General features: G+C 33.7%; 1 protein-coding gene across 1 annotated transcript in view; it reads right to left on the reverse strand.

The window, feature by feature from the left end:
- Nucleotides 1-955: 955 nt before the first annotated feature.
- TNFSF13B (TNF superfamily member 13b) overlaps nucleotides 956-13926 on the reverse strand; it is a 52217-nt gene continuing 39246 nt past the window's right edge. The window contains exons 4-6 of the mRNA XM_069094126.1: nucleotides 10623-10735; nucleotides 10385-10535; nucleotides 956-6365 (exon numbers count right to left, since the gene is read on the reverse strand). Coding sequence (XP_068950227.1) covers nucleotides 6253-6365; nucleotides 10385-10535; nucleotides 10623-10735 — 377 coding nt within the window. The 3' untranslated portion in view covers nucleotides 956-6252. The remainder of the gene's footprint in view (nucleotides 6366-10384; nucleotides 10536-10622; nucleotides 10736-13926) is intronic.

Here is a 13926-nt window from a genome sequence, read left to right on the forward strand (position 1 = left end):
TCTAAGGGACAAGTAATATGAAGGTATGGAGACAGGTCATGGAATAATGGAGAGCCACTGGGGTTTATTGAGCAAAGACATGACAAAATCATATTTGTCCTTTAAGAAAGTCAGTTTTAGGCCATTTAGGCCAATCCCCTCACTTTACAGATGAGAAAACTAGGGTCAAGAAAGGTTTTAAGTTGTCCAAGGTCACATAGATCGTAAGGAATAGAGATTATTTTTGAACTCAGGTCCTCTGAACTGAGAATTAGTGAGCTTCCCATTAAACTATTACACCTATCCATTCCACTACAGAAATCATCTCCCTTTGCAAAGAAATAGGGCTTTGGAGACAGATTATGGACTTTGTATAATATTAGCCCATTTATAATTACTCATTCTGTTGTCTTGACCATTTATTATTTTATTCCTGACTTATTCAATTGGGTTTCACTGGAGATTTTATATAATTAGTGCTGTGTTTGCAGTTGATTGGGGAGTTGTAGAAAAGATGGGCATACATATCAACAAACGTAGGAAGTATTACTCATTTAATATCCATAAGACTTTTCCTTCTTCTATAGCTTTGTTCTCTACTCTCCACTTTTGCTACCACCACACCCATCACAAGTGTTTCATCATATAGAATGTCTATGGGATTAAAAGGAAAGAAGGAATAGTGAAAATAACCAGAACTTCCTATTAATGGACATGTAGTAACAGTTCCCAAAAGTGATTTTTCATACACAGATGAGGGAAATTGGCTAATACAAACCACACCTGTTGGGGTATCTGTTTCCAAAATCCTCGTGGTGGCCTAACATAGTTACTTGACACTTGTCCTATCTTAATTTTGGTCAAAAAATGTTTTGGTTACATTTTCTAATCACCATCTTCTCCAAAAATGTAATAGAGAGCCATGACATGTAGATTATACCATCATACTACTATGTTGACTAAGAATAACACCAAATTAGCAAAACACAGACTTTTATTGTCTCAACACTTCAAAGGTAATGCATTTAATAGTACAGTGCCTATATGTGGAAATACTTCATACTATGGCAGATTTTTTTACAGGCAAGGAAAGTAGAACAAAGACTTAACCTTGTTCAAAGTTATGCATGACATAGCATAGTTTCTAATTATCTATTTGTAACTAGGTACAAACTAACTTTTTGTTGATACAATTAATTAAATTTGTTCAGCCATCTCAAACAGCTCACCACTGGATTAGCCATTTATTATGTCATCCATAGTGAAGACATCTGAGAGTGACCAGTCAGACATTTCTAATATGGTGCTTTTTTATGATAATAAAGATAACTATTATAACTTATCCCAAGAGGCAAATTTTTTCCTCATATAATAAGTGCTAATGCTTGAGCCTAGAAATTAAAGAAAAACAAGACAAAAATAATCCTCAAATCTAGGTTTAACATAAAAATGAACAAGAGATATCACAAATTACTCCTGTATTCCTAAAGCATTTTGAAGGAATTCAGTGGTACAAGCTTACAAAATAATTTCAATTACAAAATAATGCTAACCCTATAAATTTAATAAGCTAGTAGAATAATGTAAATATTATGATTTAGACCTTTGATTTTATGGACTTAGAAATTTCCTTGGAAGTGAAGAAGAAAACTCTACCAATGCAAAATTGTCCTTCAACTTATAGTCTCAGAGTTGTCAGGTGAAGGGAGTTGCTGAGGGTCACACAATCAGTTCCTGTCATAGGAGAGAATTGCAGCTAGGTCTTCCTGATTCCATGACCAACTCTCTATCCACTATTCCATGTGCTCTGCATGTACTAGAACTAGGGTAATGTCTTTTGTTGTTGATGATCAGGGTTATTTGAAGAATGATGTCATGGGAGATGTAGTAGATAAAGAGTCAGAAGACTTGGGCTAAAGTCCTGTTTCTAACACGTATTAACTGTGAGAGGGTAAAAAAAAAATCATTTAAAATCTATGAACTCCAACTTTCTCATTTGCAAAATGATATTAATAATACTTATGTACACTACCTTGAAATAACATTGAGGAAAATTTTTGTAAACCATAAATTATCATATATATAGAAGTTGCTATTACAATTATTTTTATTATAGCAAAAAGAGATGCTAGAACAATGACATCTATAGTGCAAATTTTTATTTATTAGAATTAGAATCAGAAAAAAAACAATTTTGGATGCTTTTATTAGCATATGAAATTACATTAAAAAGATGGTCTCCATTATCTAACACTGTATAGTAAAATTAAGTCTAAATGGGTGCATGATCTAGGTTATAAAGGATGATACTGTAAGCAATCTGGGAAAGCAAGGAATAGTTTACCTGTCAGATTTATGGAGAGGGGAAGACTTCATGACCAAACAAGAATTAAAGAGCATTATAAAATGCAAAATGGCTAACTTTGACTACATGAAATTGAAAAGCTTCTATACAAACAAAGCCAATTTAACCAAGATTAAAAGGGAAGTAGAAAATTGGGAAAGAATTTTTACAAATGATGTCTCTGATAAAGACCTCATTTCTAAAATATACAGAGAATTGAGTCAAATCTATCTATAAGAATACAAGTCATTCCCCAATTGATAAATGGTCAAAGGATATGAACAGGCATTTCTCAGGAATAAATTAAAGATATCTATAAACTTATGAAAAAATTCTCTAAATCACGATTGATTAGAGAAATGCAAATCAAAACAACTCTGAGGTGCCACATATCACCGGTCAGATTGGCTAAGATGACAAAACAGGAAAATGATAAATGCTGGATAGGATGTGGAAAAATTGGAACACTAATGCATTGCTGGTGGAGTTGGGAACTGATTCAACCATTCTGGAGAGCAATAGGGAACTATGCCCAAAGGGTTATAAGTAATTTCATATACTTTGACCCAGCAATACCACTTCTAGGGTTGTATCCCAAAGAGATCGTAGAAGTGGGAGGAAGACCCATATGTACAAAAATATTTATAGCAGCTCTTTTTGTGGTGGCAAAGAATTGGAAATTAAGGGAATGCCCATCAATTGGGGAATGGCTAAACAAGTTACGGTATATGAATGTAATGGAATACTATTGTGCCATAAGAAATGAGGAGCAGATGGACTTCATATTTACCTGGAGAGGCTTATATGAACTGATGCTGAGTGAGAAGAACAGAACCAGGAGAAATTTGTACACAATTACAGATACAACATATGTGTGATGACCAACTTTGATAGACTGGACTCTTCTCAGCAATGCAGGGCTATAAGTCAACTCCAAAAGACTCATGATCGAGAGAGATGTCTACATTCAGAGAAAGAACTAGAAAGAACAGAGCTTGAATGCAGATTGAAGCAAATTACCTGCTCTCTCTTTTTCTTGTTTGGTTTTGTTTCCTCTTTCCCATTGCTCATTCCATCTGATACAATCCTTCTTTATAATCTGACTACTATCTAATGTGAAAGTGTCTGCAGCTCTTATACTTGATTGTATGCCTCCATTGGGGCAGGGGCGGGGAGAGGAAGTAAATTTGAAATGCAAAGAATGGTGGAACTGAATCTTATAAGCTAAAAGTAAATGAACAAATTAATAAAGATAAAAAAAAGATAGTCTCTACTTCCAAGAAACTTAAAGTGTTCAAATAGATTCTCCTAGGACATTCATTACTCCCTTATATAAAATGAAACATCATTGGAAGCTGTATTAACTTCTCTAGTCCATCATAGAGCAGCTATATGATATAGCACCTTATCAAATCAGAATTTCATCAGGACAGGATAATGAGCTATTTTGGAAAACTGTGTTGTGCAGTGGAATAGCAATCAAAACCATTTTCTTTGTGTAGGTACATTTAGGCAGTTCTCTGCTAATTAAATAAGGCAGTTCTCTAAATAGCTTCCTATTACCTGGCAAATAGCATTCAAACTCCTGATCCTGGCATTCAAGACCTCCTTCAATTTAATTCAACCCTCTTTCTCGAATTAATTTATACTACCTCTTTCCATGTACTCCATGCTGCAGGAAACCTAGAGGAACTCCTAAGACCACAATACACACCCATAATTCCACTTCTATCCTAATTTTGTTTTCAGTTTTGATCCAGATATGTAATTTCATTGGTATAGGAACCCCCAGTGAGGAAACTACTTCATTCAATAAGGATATCCGACTGTTCCACAACTTAATAAACTAGAGAGTTGCCAGGGATGCGAAAAGATTGAATAATTTGTAAGTGACCACACAGCTGACTGTATGTCAAAGGTCAGACTTGAAGACAGGTCTCCCTAACTAAGAGACCAACTCTCTACTTCTTCCATCCTACTTATATCTTACTGCAATATCTTTTGTTGTTCATGATCAATCAGGTTGATGTGAAGAGAGGTGTCATAGAAAAAGCACTACACTTGAAGTTAAATTCTGCCTCTAAAATGTGTCAATTGTATGACTGTGAATTAATTATTTAGTTTCTCTGAGATCCAGTTACCTCATCTTCAAAACAACAATAATATTACTTGTGCTAACTCCTAGTTAAATGACTTTCCCATATGCTCACAGATAAATAAGCTTCAGAGGAAGGACTTGAACTCAGATCTTTCTGACTCAGATTATCTCCTCCTATCCACTGTGCTATGTTGCTTCTTTCAAGTATAGTACTGAATTCAATAATTTTCAAATTACAGAAAAAATTAAGATTTTATAATCTATTTGGAATATGAGCATATATTAACTTTGAAATGTTTTATAATTGTGAAAGTGAAAAAAATTGGGGACACATAAGAAAAAAACAAATATATTTGGTAGAGGTCAGACTGTCATATAGAGAGAGAAAATGAGCAATAAAAAGCTAAATTCTTTATTTCATTCAAATTGGTAGCAACATAAGAAATATAACCAAGAACTCCACATTAGGTATGGTCCATGTGCTGTGAGGGGAAATGCATCGATTTTTAAATGAAAACTATAAAATTTAGCTTTAAACAATGGGAATAGAAGTTAATTTTAAATGCATATTTAGAGCTGAGATTTCTTATTTTTACAATCTTCCCATTTGGGGTCTTAACTAATTCAATTGGTTCCTTACAATGAATGCTATAAAATGAGAGAAAAAGTTGCAGCAATGTTAGATATGATTCTTAATGAAAGAAAACTCATGAGATATGTTGACTTCCAGATTTCTATAATTAAAGATCAGTTGTAAAATGTGACATGTTGTACATGGTAGAATTCTATGGCTGCTAATTGCCAACATTTTCAGTGCAATTTACTTAATTATTATAGAAGCAATTTGAAACAATTATAGGAAATGGACATAAACTTATACCAGTGGAGTTTGCTCATTCCCTATGTCATTGGAATTGCAATTACTTGTGCAGTTCATGTTGCACATGTATCCAGATTTTAGATTTGATTTGTAACCAAACCAAATATCAGAATTCTTGTTGTTGTTTAGTTGTTCAGTCATGTCCAACTCTTCTTGACCCCGTGGACCATAGAGCATCAGGTCCTTTTTCCCTCCTCTATCTCCCAAGGTCTGTCCAAGTTCACATATTAAATTGCTTAACTTTTCATTTTATCTGATGATTTTGATACATCTTTGTACTTAATTTTTTTGTTTACTTCTTATGAGAAGTTTGCATGTTATCAAGTAATTCAGAACACTAAATATGAAAATAAACATAACATTATACAAGGCAAGGCTGTAATATTCCCAAGACAATATTTTGGGGAAAAAATCTTTAATAACATGCCATTATAATTGTTAACCCCTTTAATTTTGTTTTTGTTTCACAGATATAATTTAGTTTGGGAAAAGTCTTATTTTATGTAATGATAACTAGAAAAAAATGGTACAATTGACATAAATGTAAAAAATGACTTCCATATTATTCTTATCAATGACAACATTTTGTTGACATCTTTACTTTGTTGTATGAAACTATGGAATGTGACATTTGAAGGAATCCCTACCGTCCTTTTAAAGTTAATGTGATATCCTGTGTATAAAGACATAGCCAAAGGACAAAATAGGCCAACAAAGTTAAAAATTATTTCTAATTCCCTCTATTAAAATGGGTTAAATTTGTCGTCATTCATATGGTTGTGGTTATCTGTTGGATTTCTTGTTTGGGTATGCATTCATCAAACTGGGACAAATGACTCATAGAAATGACTAATGTAGCCACTTTTTGATAGTTCCAGTTCCCCTCCCCACTCCCAGGAGGTATAGAAAAAAGAGAAGGAAATAGCCCCAAACATGGTGCTAATGAGCATGTTAGAGCAGCTTCAGTGCACCAAAAAAAGTGCCATCTCCATCCTGGGATATTTTGGCATTCTCACGAGGTATTGCAAGTTGAAGTTCATCCCCTTCTTCTAGCTTTGCAATGCCTGGGAAAACAATTTAGAAAAACTTTAAGTGGATTTACAAAAAGGAGAGAAAAAATCTCATTTAACTGTATACTTTAAATAGAAGCAGAAATGGATTTGGCTATTAGTCATTACTTTGTAATTCAGAAATATTTAAATCTAACTAGAGTCTAACCTAAAATCAAAGTGGATACAGTTCATTTGGAAGGGGGGGGGTGATTATTGGCAAAGCCTTGCAAACTTCAAAAGTAAACAAGTTAATGTTCAGTGCATATAATTTAAACAGACAAAAAATCCTTTCAGTTTTCCAAGTGGAAGAGCAACCAAGACAGATAAATGCATATTTTGAAAGTTGTACTTAACAATTCATAAATAACCCCATTATTCACTGTCTTCACCAAATTGCTTCTTTGATGATTAATTATAAAAGACAATTGGACTGAAACTAATTAAATAAATTATCCAGAAAGAATTTTTTTCTGCTTAACTTTGGTTTATCTTACTAAATAGGAATAAAAATTGTATGATATACATTATTTTCAGTGCTATAGAGTATAATCATTAATCCTTAAAAGTTCATATTGCACTATAAATCTTATAGTAAAGTTATTTTTCCCATCTATAATCAGCACAGGCATATATTCCAACTTTGTTTAGAAGAGAAAGGTAATGAACTCTTTAGGGAAGAGATGGTGGGAGTGGAGAGGGAAGGGAAGATGGAATTAAAGGATTGTCTATTTGCACTTTTTTACTTCTCTGTCCCCTTTTCCCACCTACCTGCCTCCTTCTTGTTGAGATCTAGATCCCCATAATAAGAACATTCCTGACTGGTAATAGTTTAATAGTGTAGGGGATAGGTTGAGAAATTTGATTCCCAGGATAGAGAAGCCTAATGTTTTAATGGAACAAATATCTCAACTTAATTAGAACTAAGATTGAAAAAAAAAAAGCAAGAGTGGTAAATCAAAGTAGTAAGAAATTGGATTATATCCAGAGATAGCATATAACATAAAAAGCTAAAAATGGATAGATATTCAACCCAAATGTTAAAGGTTACACAGCTGTTGTTTTTTTTAATGGAAGAAAGGAAAGGAGATAACTTTCAAAGTTACAGAAAGAGGGAGATTCCTCAATTAAAAAAAAAAAGAAATGGGACAGATAATAAAAGATAAAATAGATAATTTTGGTCATATGAAATTGACATAGTTTTACATGAATAGAATTAATACAGCGAACATAAAAATGGAAACTAACATTAGTTTTAAAAAATTTACATTAGAAGATTCTCATAAATTTCTGATAACCAAAATGTGTTGGGAATGAACACAGATGTATAATCAAGAGGTATCACCCAACAGATAAGTAATCAAAAGAAATGAATAATCATTTATCAGAAGAATTACAAACTATGGAAGATTGATTCAAATCACATACAACAAGAAAAATATAAATTAAAATAACTCTGAGTTTTCATCTGACACCAAATTGACAAAAATGACAAAAGTAAAAACAGTTTTGAGTTTCTGTGGGATGGCAGGTTGGATTGTGGTAGGATTGTGAATTGATACAACCATCCTAAAAATAATTTGAAATAATGGATGGAAAGGTGACCAAAATGCCCATATATTTTGTCTCAGAGATGCCACTGCAATATACATAATCAAAGAAGATCAAAGACAGAAATTTCCTATTTATGGCAAAAAAAAAATTCATATCTATAGCTTTTTTTTTTGGAAGCAAAGAATGAAAAAAGTAGATACCCAACAACTGGGGAATGGCTAAATTCCAGTAGAAAGCTGTAATAAAATGTTATCATTGTGTTATAAGAAAAACAGCAATTATGAGTAAATTCTAGAAATAATGAAATTTTGTGTGAACAGTTGCAAAAGAAATAAGGAACCAGAACCAGGAAAAAATCCATGTGACTTTACAGAAATGTAGATGATAAAAATAATCAAACAAAGCAGAATGCTGGGCAATTACAACAGCCAATCTTGGTCCCAGAAAAGAAAGGAGCAAATGAATCTCCCACCTTTCATTGCCACATTGGGTGACTACAGGCTTCAGATTAAGTTTGCTTAAATTTTGGGGGGTCTTTGTTATGAGAACACACTTCAAGAAAGAGGTATTTATCTGGTAACAACTATGATATAAAAATAAGGAAAAGCAATGATTTTTCTTTTTAGAAATAAATGATATAAAAAAGAAATGGTATCTGGTAGGCCTCAAAGAGTTCATGAATATGATAAAGTATTAATTAATCAAAGGGAGTTTGCTAGTAATACTAAAGCACATGGGGTGAATAATTGCCAGATTATCAATTACATTTCTTACTTTTTTGTCAGTTTTTTTCTCTTAATGAAAATTAAGTGATTGCATTTAAACATATTTCTTCATAATGCCTACTGTGTGTTCTCTGACAGTAGTTCCCCAAGTGATCTCAGCTTCATAACTTTGAACTGAATTATTTTATTTTATTGACTTTTTAAAAGTCCACTAGATTTTTCCACCTATACTTCTAAAAAGTAAGCCTACTTTTTAATTTCATCATTAGAGGGAGCTGGTAGCACAATAGATTGAGTGTTAGGTCTGGTGTTAGGAAAATCTGAGTTCAAATACAGCCTCAGAAACTAGCTGTGTGACCCTGGGCAAGTCACTTCACATCTGTCTGTCTCAGTTTCCTTATCTATAAAATGGAGATAACAACTGTGTCTACCTCACAGAGCTGTTGTGAGAATCAGATGAGATAACATTTGTAAAGCAGTTAGCATAGTGCCTGGAAGATATTAGGCACTTAATAAATGCTTATTTTTTCATTTCCTAATGGCATATTAAGACAATTGTGATAGCCTTCAATGCTTTCAATAAAGAAAGACAGAGAAGATGAAATAAAGACTTTCTAAAAAAACATATTTAATCATCTCCTTTTTGCATATCCTACTAAGGGGACTACTGTTCAGATATGAGTCAGACTAACTAACCTCTTAGATCCAACCCTGAGATTCTGTAAAAGGCAAAAATTACACAAATTGTTTTGGATCTCAAGTCTACTGTTTTCCTTCCAAGAAATGTTGCAAAACAACTCTGAAGTTTCACTTCATACACAACACATTGGCAAAGATAATAAAAAATGGGAATAATTGATGTTGAACAGATTTGGAGAAGACAAGCACATAGGATACACTGTTGGTGGAGTTATAATCTGATCTAATCATTCTGGAAAACAATTTGGTATTATGCTAAGAAATCTTGGTGTACAACTCAAGGACATCAATGACAAAAAGTATCCCATATTTACCAAAATATTTCTATCATCTATTTTGTTTTGGAATCAAAGAACTAGAAACAAGATTGATGTCCACTGACAAGCATGTAATGGAATAATTACTTCCCTTTGAGAAACAATTAATATAATAATACAGAAAAGCATAGGAAGATATATGAACTGATGTAAAAAGGAAAAAGTAGAACCAAGAAATTAATAGACACAATAACCAAAATAAGGTAAATGGAAAGAATAATAACAAAAAAGTGAAACTGAATGCTGTGAAATTACAGTGACCAAGCTTAGTTCCAAAGAAGAAATATAAAAAGATACTTCCTCCTACTTCTTAGCAGAAGTTGAATCTATGGGTGTGGAACCCTTTACATGATAGCAGAAATTTTTTATGTGTTGGTTAGTTTTGTTAATTTTTTCTCTTTTTTTTTATTCTTTCTTATAAGCTATAGTTTTCTGAGAAGGGAAAGAATGACTGAAAGACATGCTGAAAAATGTGATATGATATAAAAAACAAAAGATATCAATAGAATTTATTTTTTGAATACCACATATATCTTAAGCTAAATTTTATACTCTCATTTTCATGTGTCTTTCAATAAATATACCTAAAGTTAAATGTGATTACAAAAAGGAAAAAATTTCCATCAAATCATCAAAGAGTAGGAGAAGCTTGAGTTGTGTCCTGGTTATACATTAGCTACTATTAGTAGACTTTCTCTGTTTTAATGCCCAGTAATCAGGTTTGAGAGCCAACATTTACCAGCTGAATAACAGGAATTATTAGGGAGAGTTGTTGGCATGTTTTGGATACACCGGAACAAAGTCACCAAACTCATTTCATCCCCAAAAACATGGACTTTTTTCCTCTGTATAAGATGTCCCATAGCAAAGGTGGTATCTGTGTAAAGAACCTGAGAAACAAAAAGTAAAGTCTTTAAGCATTAAGGTGGAAAATCATAGGCATACAAAGCTGGACATAAAATTATCTATGGACATACCTGGCCATAGATGAAGAAGTAACCAGTTTCTTTGACAAGTATTTTATTTTCTTTTTCTTCTAGGGCTTTTCCTCTTTTAAAACTGAGAAGCCATGGAACAAAGGTATAAGAACCTACAATTAAGAGTGTTTATTGTAAGAAAGGAAAAAAAAACATAAAAGATTCAGGATTTTTTTTTTCATTTCCACTTAATTTTTTGCCTCTTTGGAGGGAATTCCCCACTAAAATCTCCCCAAATACTGCATTGGTCCCAAGGGTTTATTAGTGTCTAACTCAAAGTGTCAATCAAACAGCTGAAGTATATTCTCTATAGACAAATTTCTTCTTTGTTCCTTTTACTTTGCTTCTAATATTAATAAATAAAAAGGAACGAAAATAAAATAGGCTGACTGCAATGAAAATTATCTTCTCCTATACCTGGAATGCACTAACTCCTCACTTCTAACTCTTATAATCCTTCACTCCTCTAAGTCCCGGCTCAGAGGTGGACTCCTACATGAAATCTTTCCTGATTTCCCTACTTCTTCCCCCTCCCATTTTCAGCACTGACTCTCACTCAAACATCTTTGTATTTGCTCACTTGTAGGTATGTTGCATCCCTAGTAAATATAAGTTGCTTGAGGGGAGGGTCTCTTTCATATTTATCTTCAGAGTGTGTAGATAATAGGTACTTAATAAAATATGTGTTGAATATAAATAATACAATACTAATAGAATATAGTAGTGCCTACTCAAAATTTGTGCTTGTGAAGACCTAAAAAACATGATTGCTGGTTTCAATTTAATTAGCCTATCACATTAGCTTTTCTTCTTTTAAAGATAATTTGTTGTAAGACCACACACAGACACACACACACAAGATGCTGAATTTTTCATTTCCACTTAATTTTGTCTAAAGGGAGAGAGAATTGACCATTAAAATCACCCCCAAATACTTTGTCAGTCCCAAAGGTTGATTAGCATGTGTATAATTTCTTCCTATTTAGTATTCTTAGGAAACAAATGATAAAAACTAGAACCTATCCCGAAAAGATTAAAGGACCCTGGAAAATCACTGTGTGCCTTCATACCTTTGGAAATTTTACATAGGTTAAGTTTGGTTTAATTGAACATCAAGTATTGCATCAGACAAAAGTCAACATGTCTTCTTGGAAAAGGGGTATAATTCAATTTGATCACATTCAAAGTTTATAAAGTACCTAGCTCCCCACCTCAGGCAAGATCATAATCTTTAAAGCCAGAGAATTTATATATCACATCACACAGTTTGAGCACACAGCCACAGTAACTGGCACTTAGTATTTGATGAACTAACTTGAAATATGTACAGAGAACCTGAGTAAACTTTCAATGAACGTTAATGTTAATGGTCCAAACATAGTTAAATTGGCCAGCACTAAGCAGGCATCTAGAAGAATATAGGGTACTGAGCTTAGAACTAAGGAAATGTATGAATTGGTTGGATGTTTGTAAGCTTTGGGTCTTTTTTCTGCACCAGCCGAGAGAATAACTTTCTGAGGTACTGTGTAGCATCAACTACATGTGCCTTCTCTCATCTCTAAAAGCATGAGGTTGGTGGAAATTATCTTTATTTGCCATACAGGCAGTCCATATACTTTTATAATATTCATTTTGTCTATGCTAAAAGAAAGAAGAAAGACCTCCTCTGGTCAAAGGTCAATGGACAATTGCAATAACATAATCAAACATTAAATATTTATTGAACACCTATTATGTTTAAGGAACTGTTCTGGGAATATAAATACAAAGTCCTTGCTATCAAGGAGCTAATAATACAGAAGGGAGATAAGACAAAGAAACAAATAATTAGGATACAAGTTAGAATGAAATAAACATGACCAAGACTGGTGGTAGTACACATCCAGTCCCTCCTCCTAGGGAGGTTAAGGCTGGTAGGCTGCTTAAGCTCAGGAGTTCTCAGCTGCAGTATGGATCAAGCCAATCAAGAACCTATGCCAAGTTCAGCATCAATAGGGGGAGTCTCTAGGAACAGGAGGCTACCAGGCTGCCCAAGGAGGCATGAACCAGTCCAGGCCAGAAAGAATGGAGCAGGTAAAAACTTCCTTGATAATCAGTATTGTATAGAACCAGTGAATGGCCACTGGCTGTACTTCCAGCCTGGGTGGGATTGGGAGATACAGGTTCCAAAAAAAAAAAAGTAGTCATGGAGGGAATATAATGTATTAGAAAGGTCAATGAACATAGAAACAGAAGACCTAGAATTGAATCCTGGCTCTGCCCACCATAATTGTATGACCTTGGGCAAATTAGTTAATTTCTCTAGGCATATTAATATCAATTGGTTGGCTAAACATGCAGTATAGATAATCAACATTTTGAAAGATGCATTGGGAATGGGAATGATAGAGAGTGTAGGGAAAAATATCAATTATTAGATTGGAATTAGATTAGATTAGAATTCTAATTAGATTGACATGCCTAAAAGTGAAATACTTCATATGTATTTTATATGTACCTATTTTTATATCTGTTGTTTTCTTCATGAAAATATAAGCTCTTTGAATGCAGGGCAGGTATATTGTGAAGCTGAAATGAGATGATGGATGTAAACTATTTCAAAAATCTTAAAGTGCTGCATAAATTGTTATTGTTATTGCTAATTAGCCTACAGTCACCAGATTTCCATTCTGGTAATGACTTTATTTGCTGAGCCCTCTATTGTACTACTGGCTGAGTTTAAGCACTATTGATAGAGCAATACAGGATTGTGCTAGTAAATATTTAACAGCTAGACTGATGGAAGTGGGGAATGTATGCAGACACTATTTTAAATTTAATTTGGATTATTGTTGTTTGTCCTTCATTTTGAAGAGGATCAACGACATAAAATGATGTCTTGAATCACAAGGGAATTGGATTTAAGTGAGGCAGAGTTGCACAGAGTTGTCAGCCTCACTCTCTCTTCCAAAATCATCGATGTCCAGTGGCAAGACAAAAGTCAGGATGACTGGTGATGGCCCAGGAGACAGTGGATGATCTTAGCAACTTGGATGTCTAACCAAGCTCTAAGCACTCCACAGCCCCTTCTTCAGTTGCTTCTGTATCCTTTGGGACAAGTTGTTCTCATCTGCCCATTCCTAGAAAAGTTTTCCCATGCCTGAGGTAGTCATCCCCCTAATCCACAGACATGTTTGAGACCCTTCGGTTACCCTCAACTTAGTTGAGCCCATTTGCTAAGATGGTTTTACTCAAGTGTGACCACTACACATACTACAAGTTCTTAGAGCCACAGGTGAGAGTTGAGTGAAGGTGGACTCCAAAA

This window comes from Petaurus breviceps, unplaced genomic scaffold (assembly GCF_028583685.1).
Source record: "Petaurus breviceps papuanus isolate PSGF00001 unplaced genomic scaffold, PetGlider_PUasm1.0 214, whole genome shotgun sequence".
Lineage (NCBI taxonomy): Eukaryota > Metazoa > Chordata > Mammalia > Diprotodontia > Petauridae > Petaurus > Petaurus breviceps.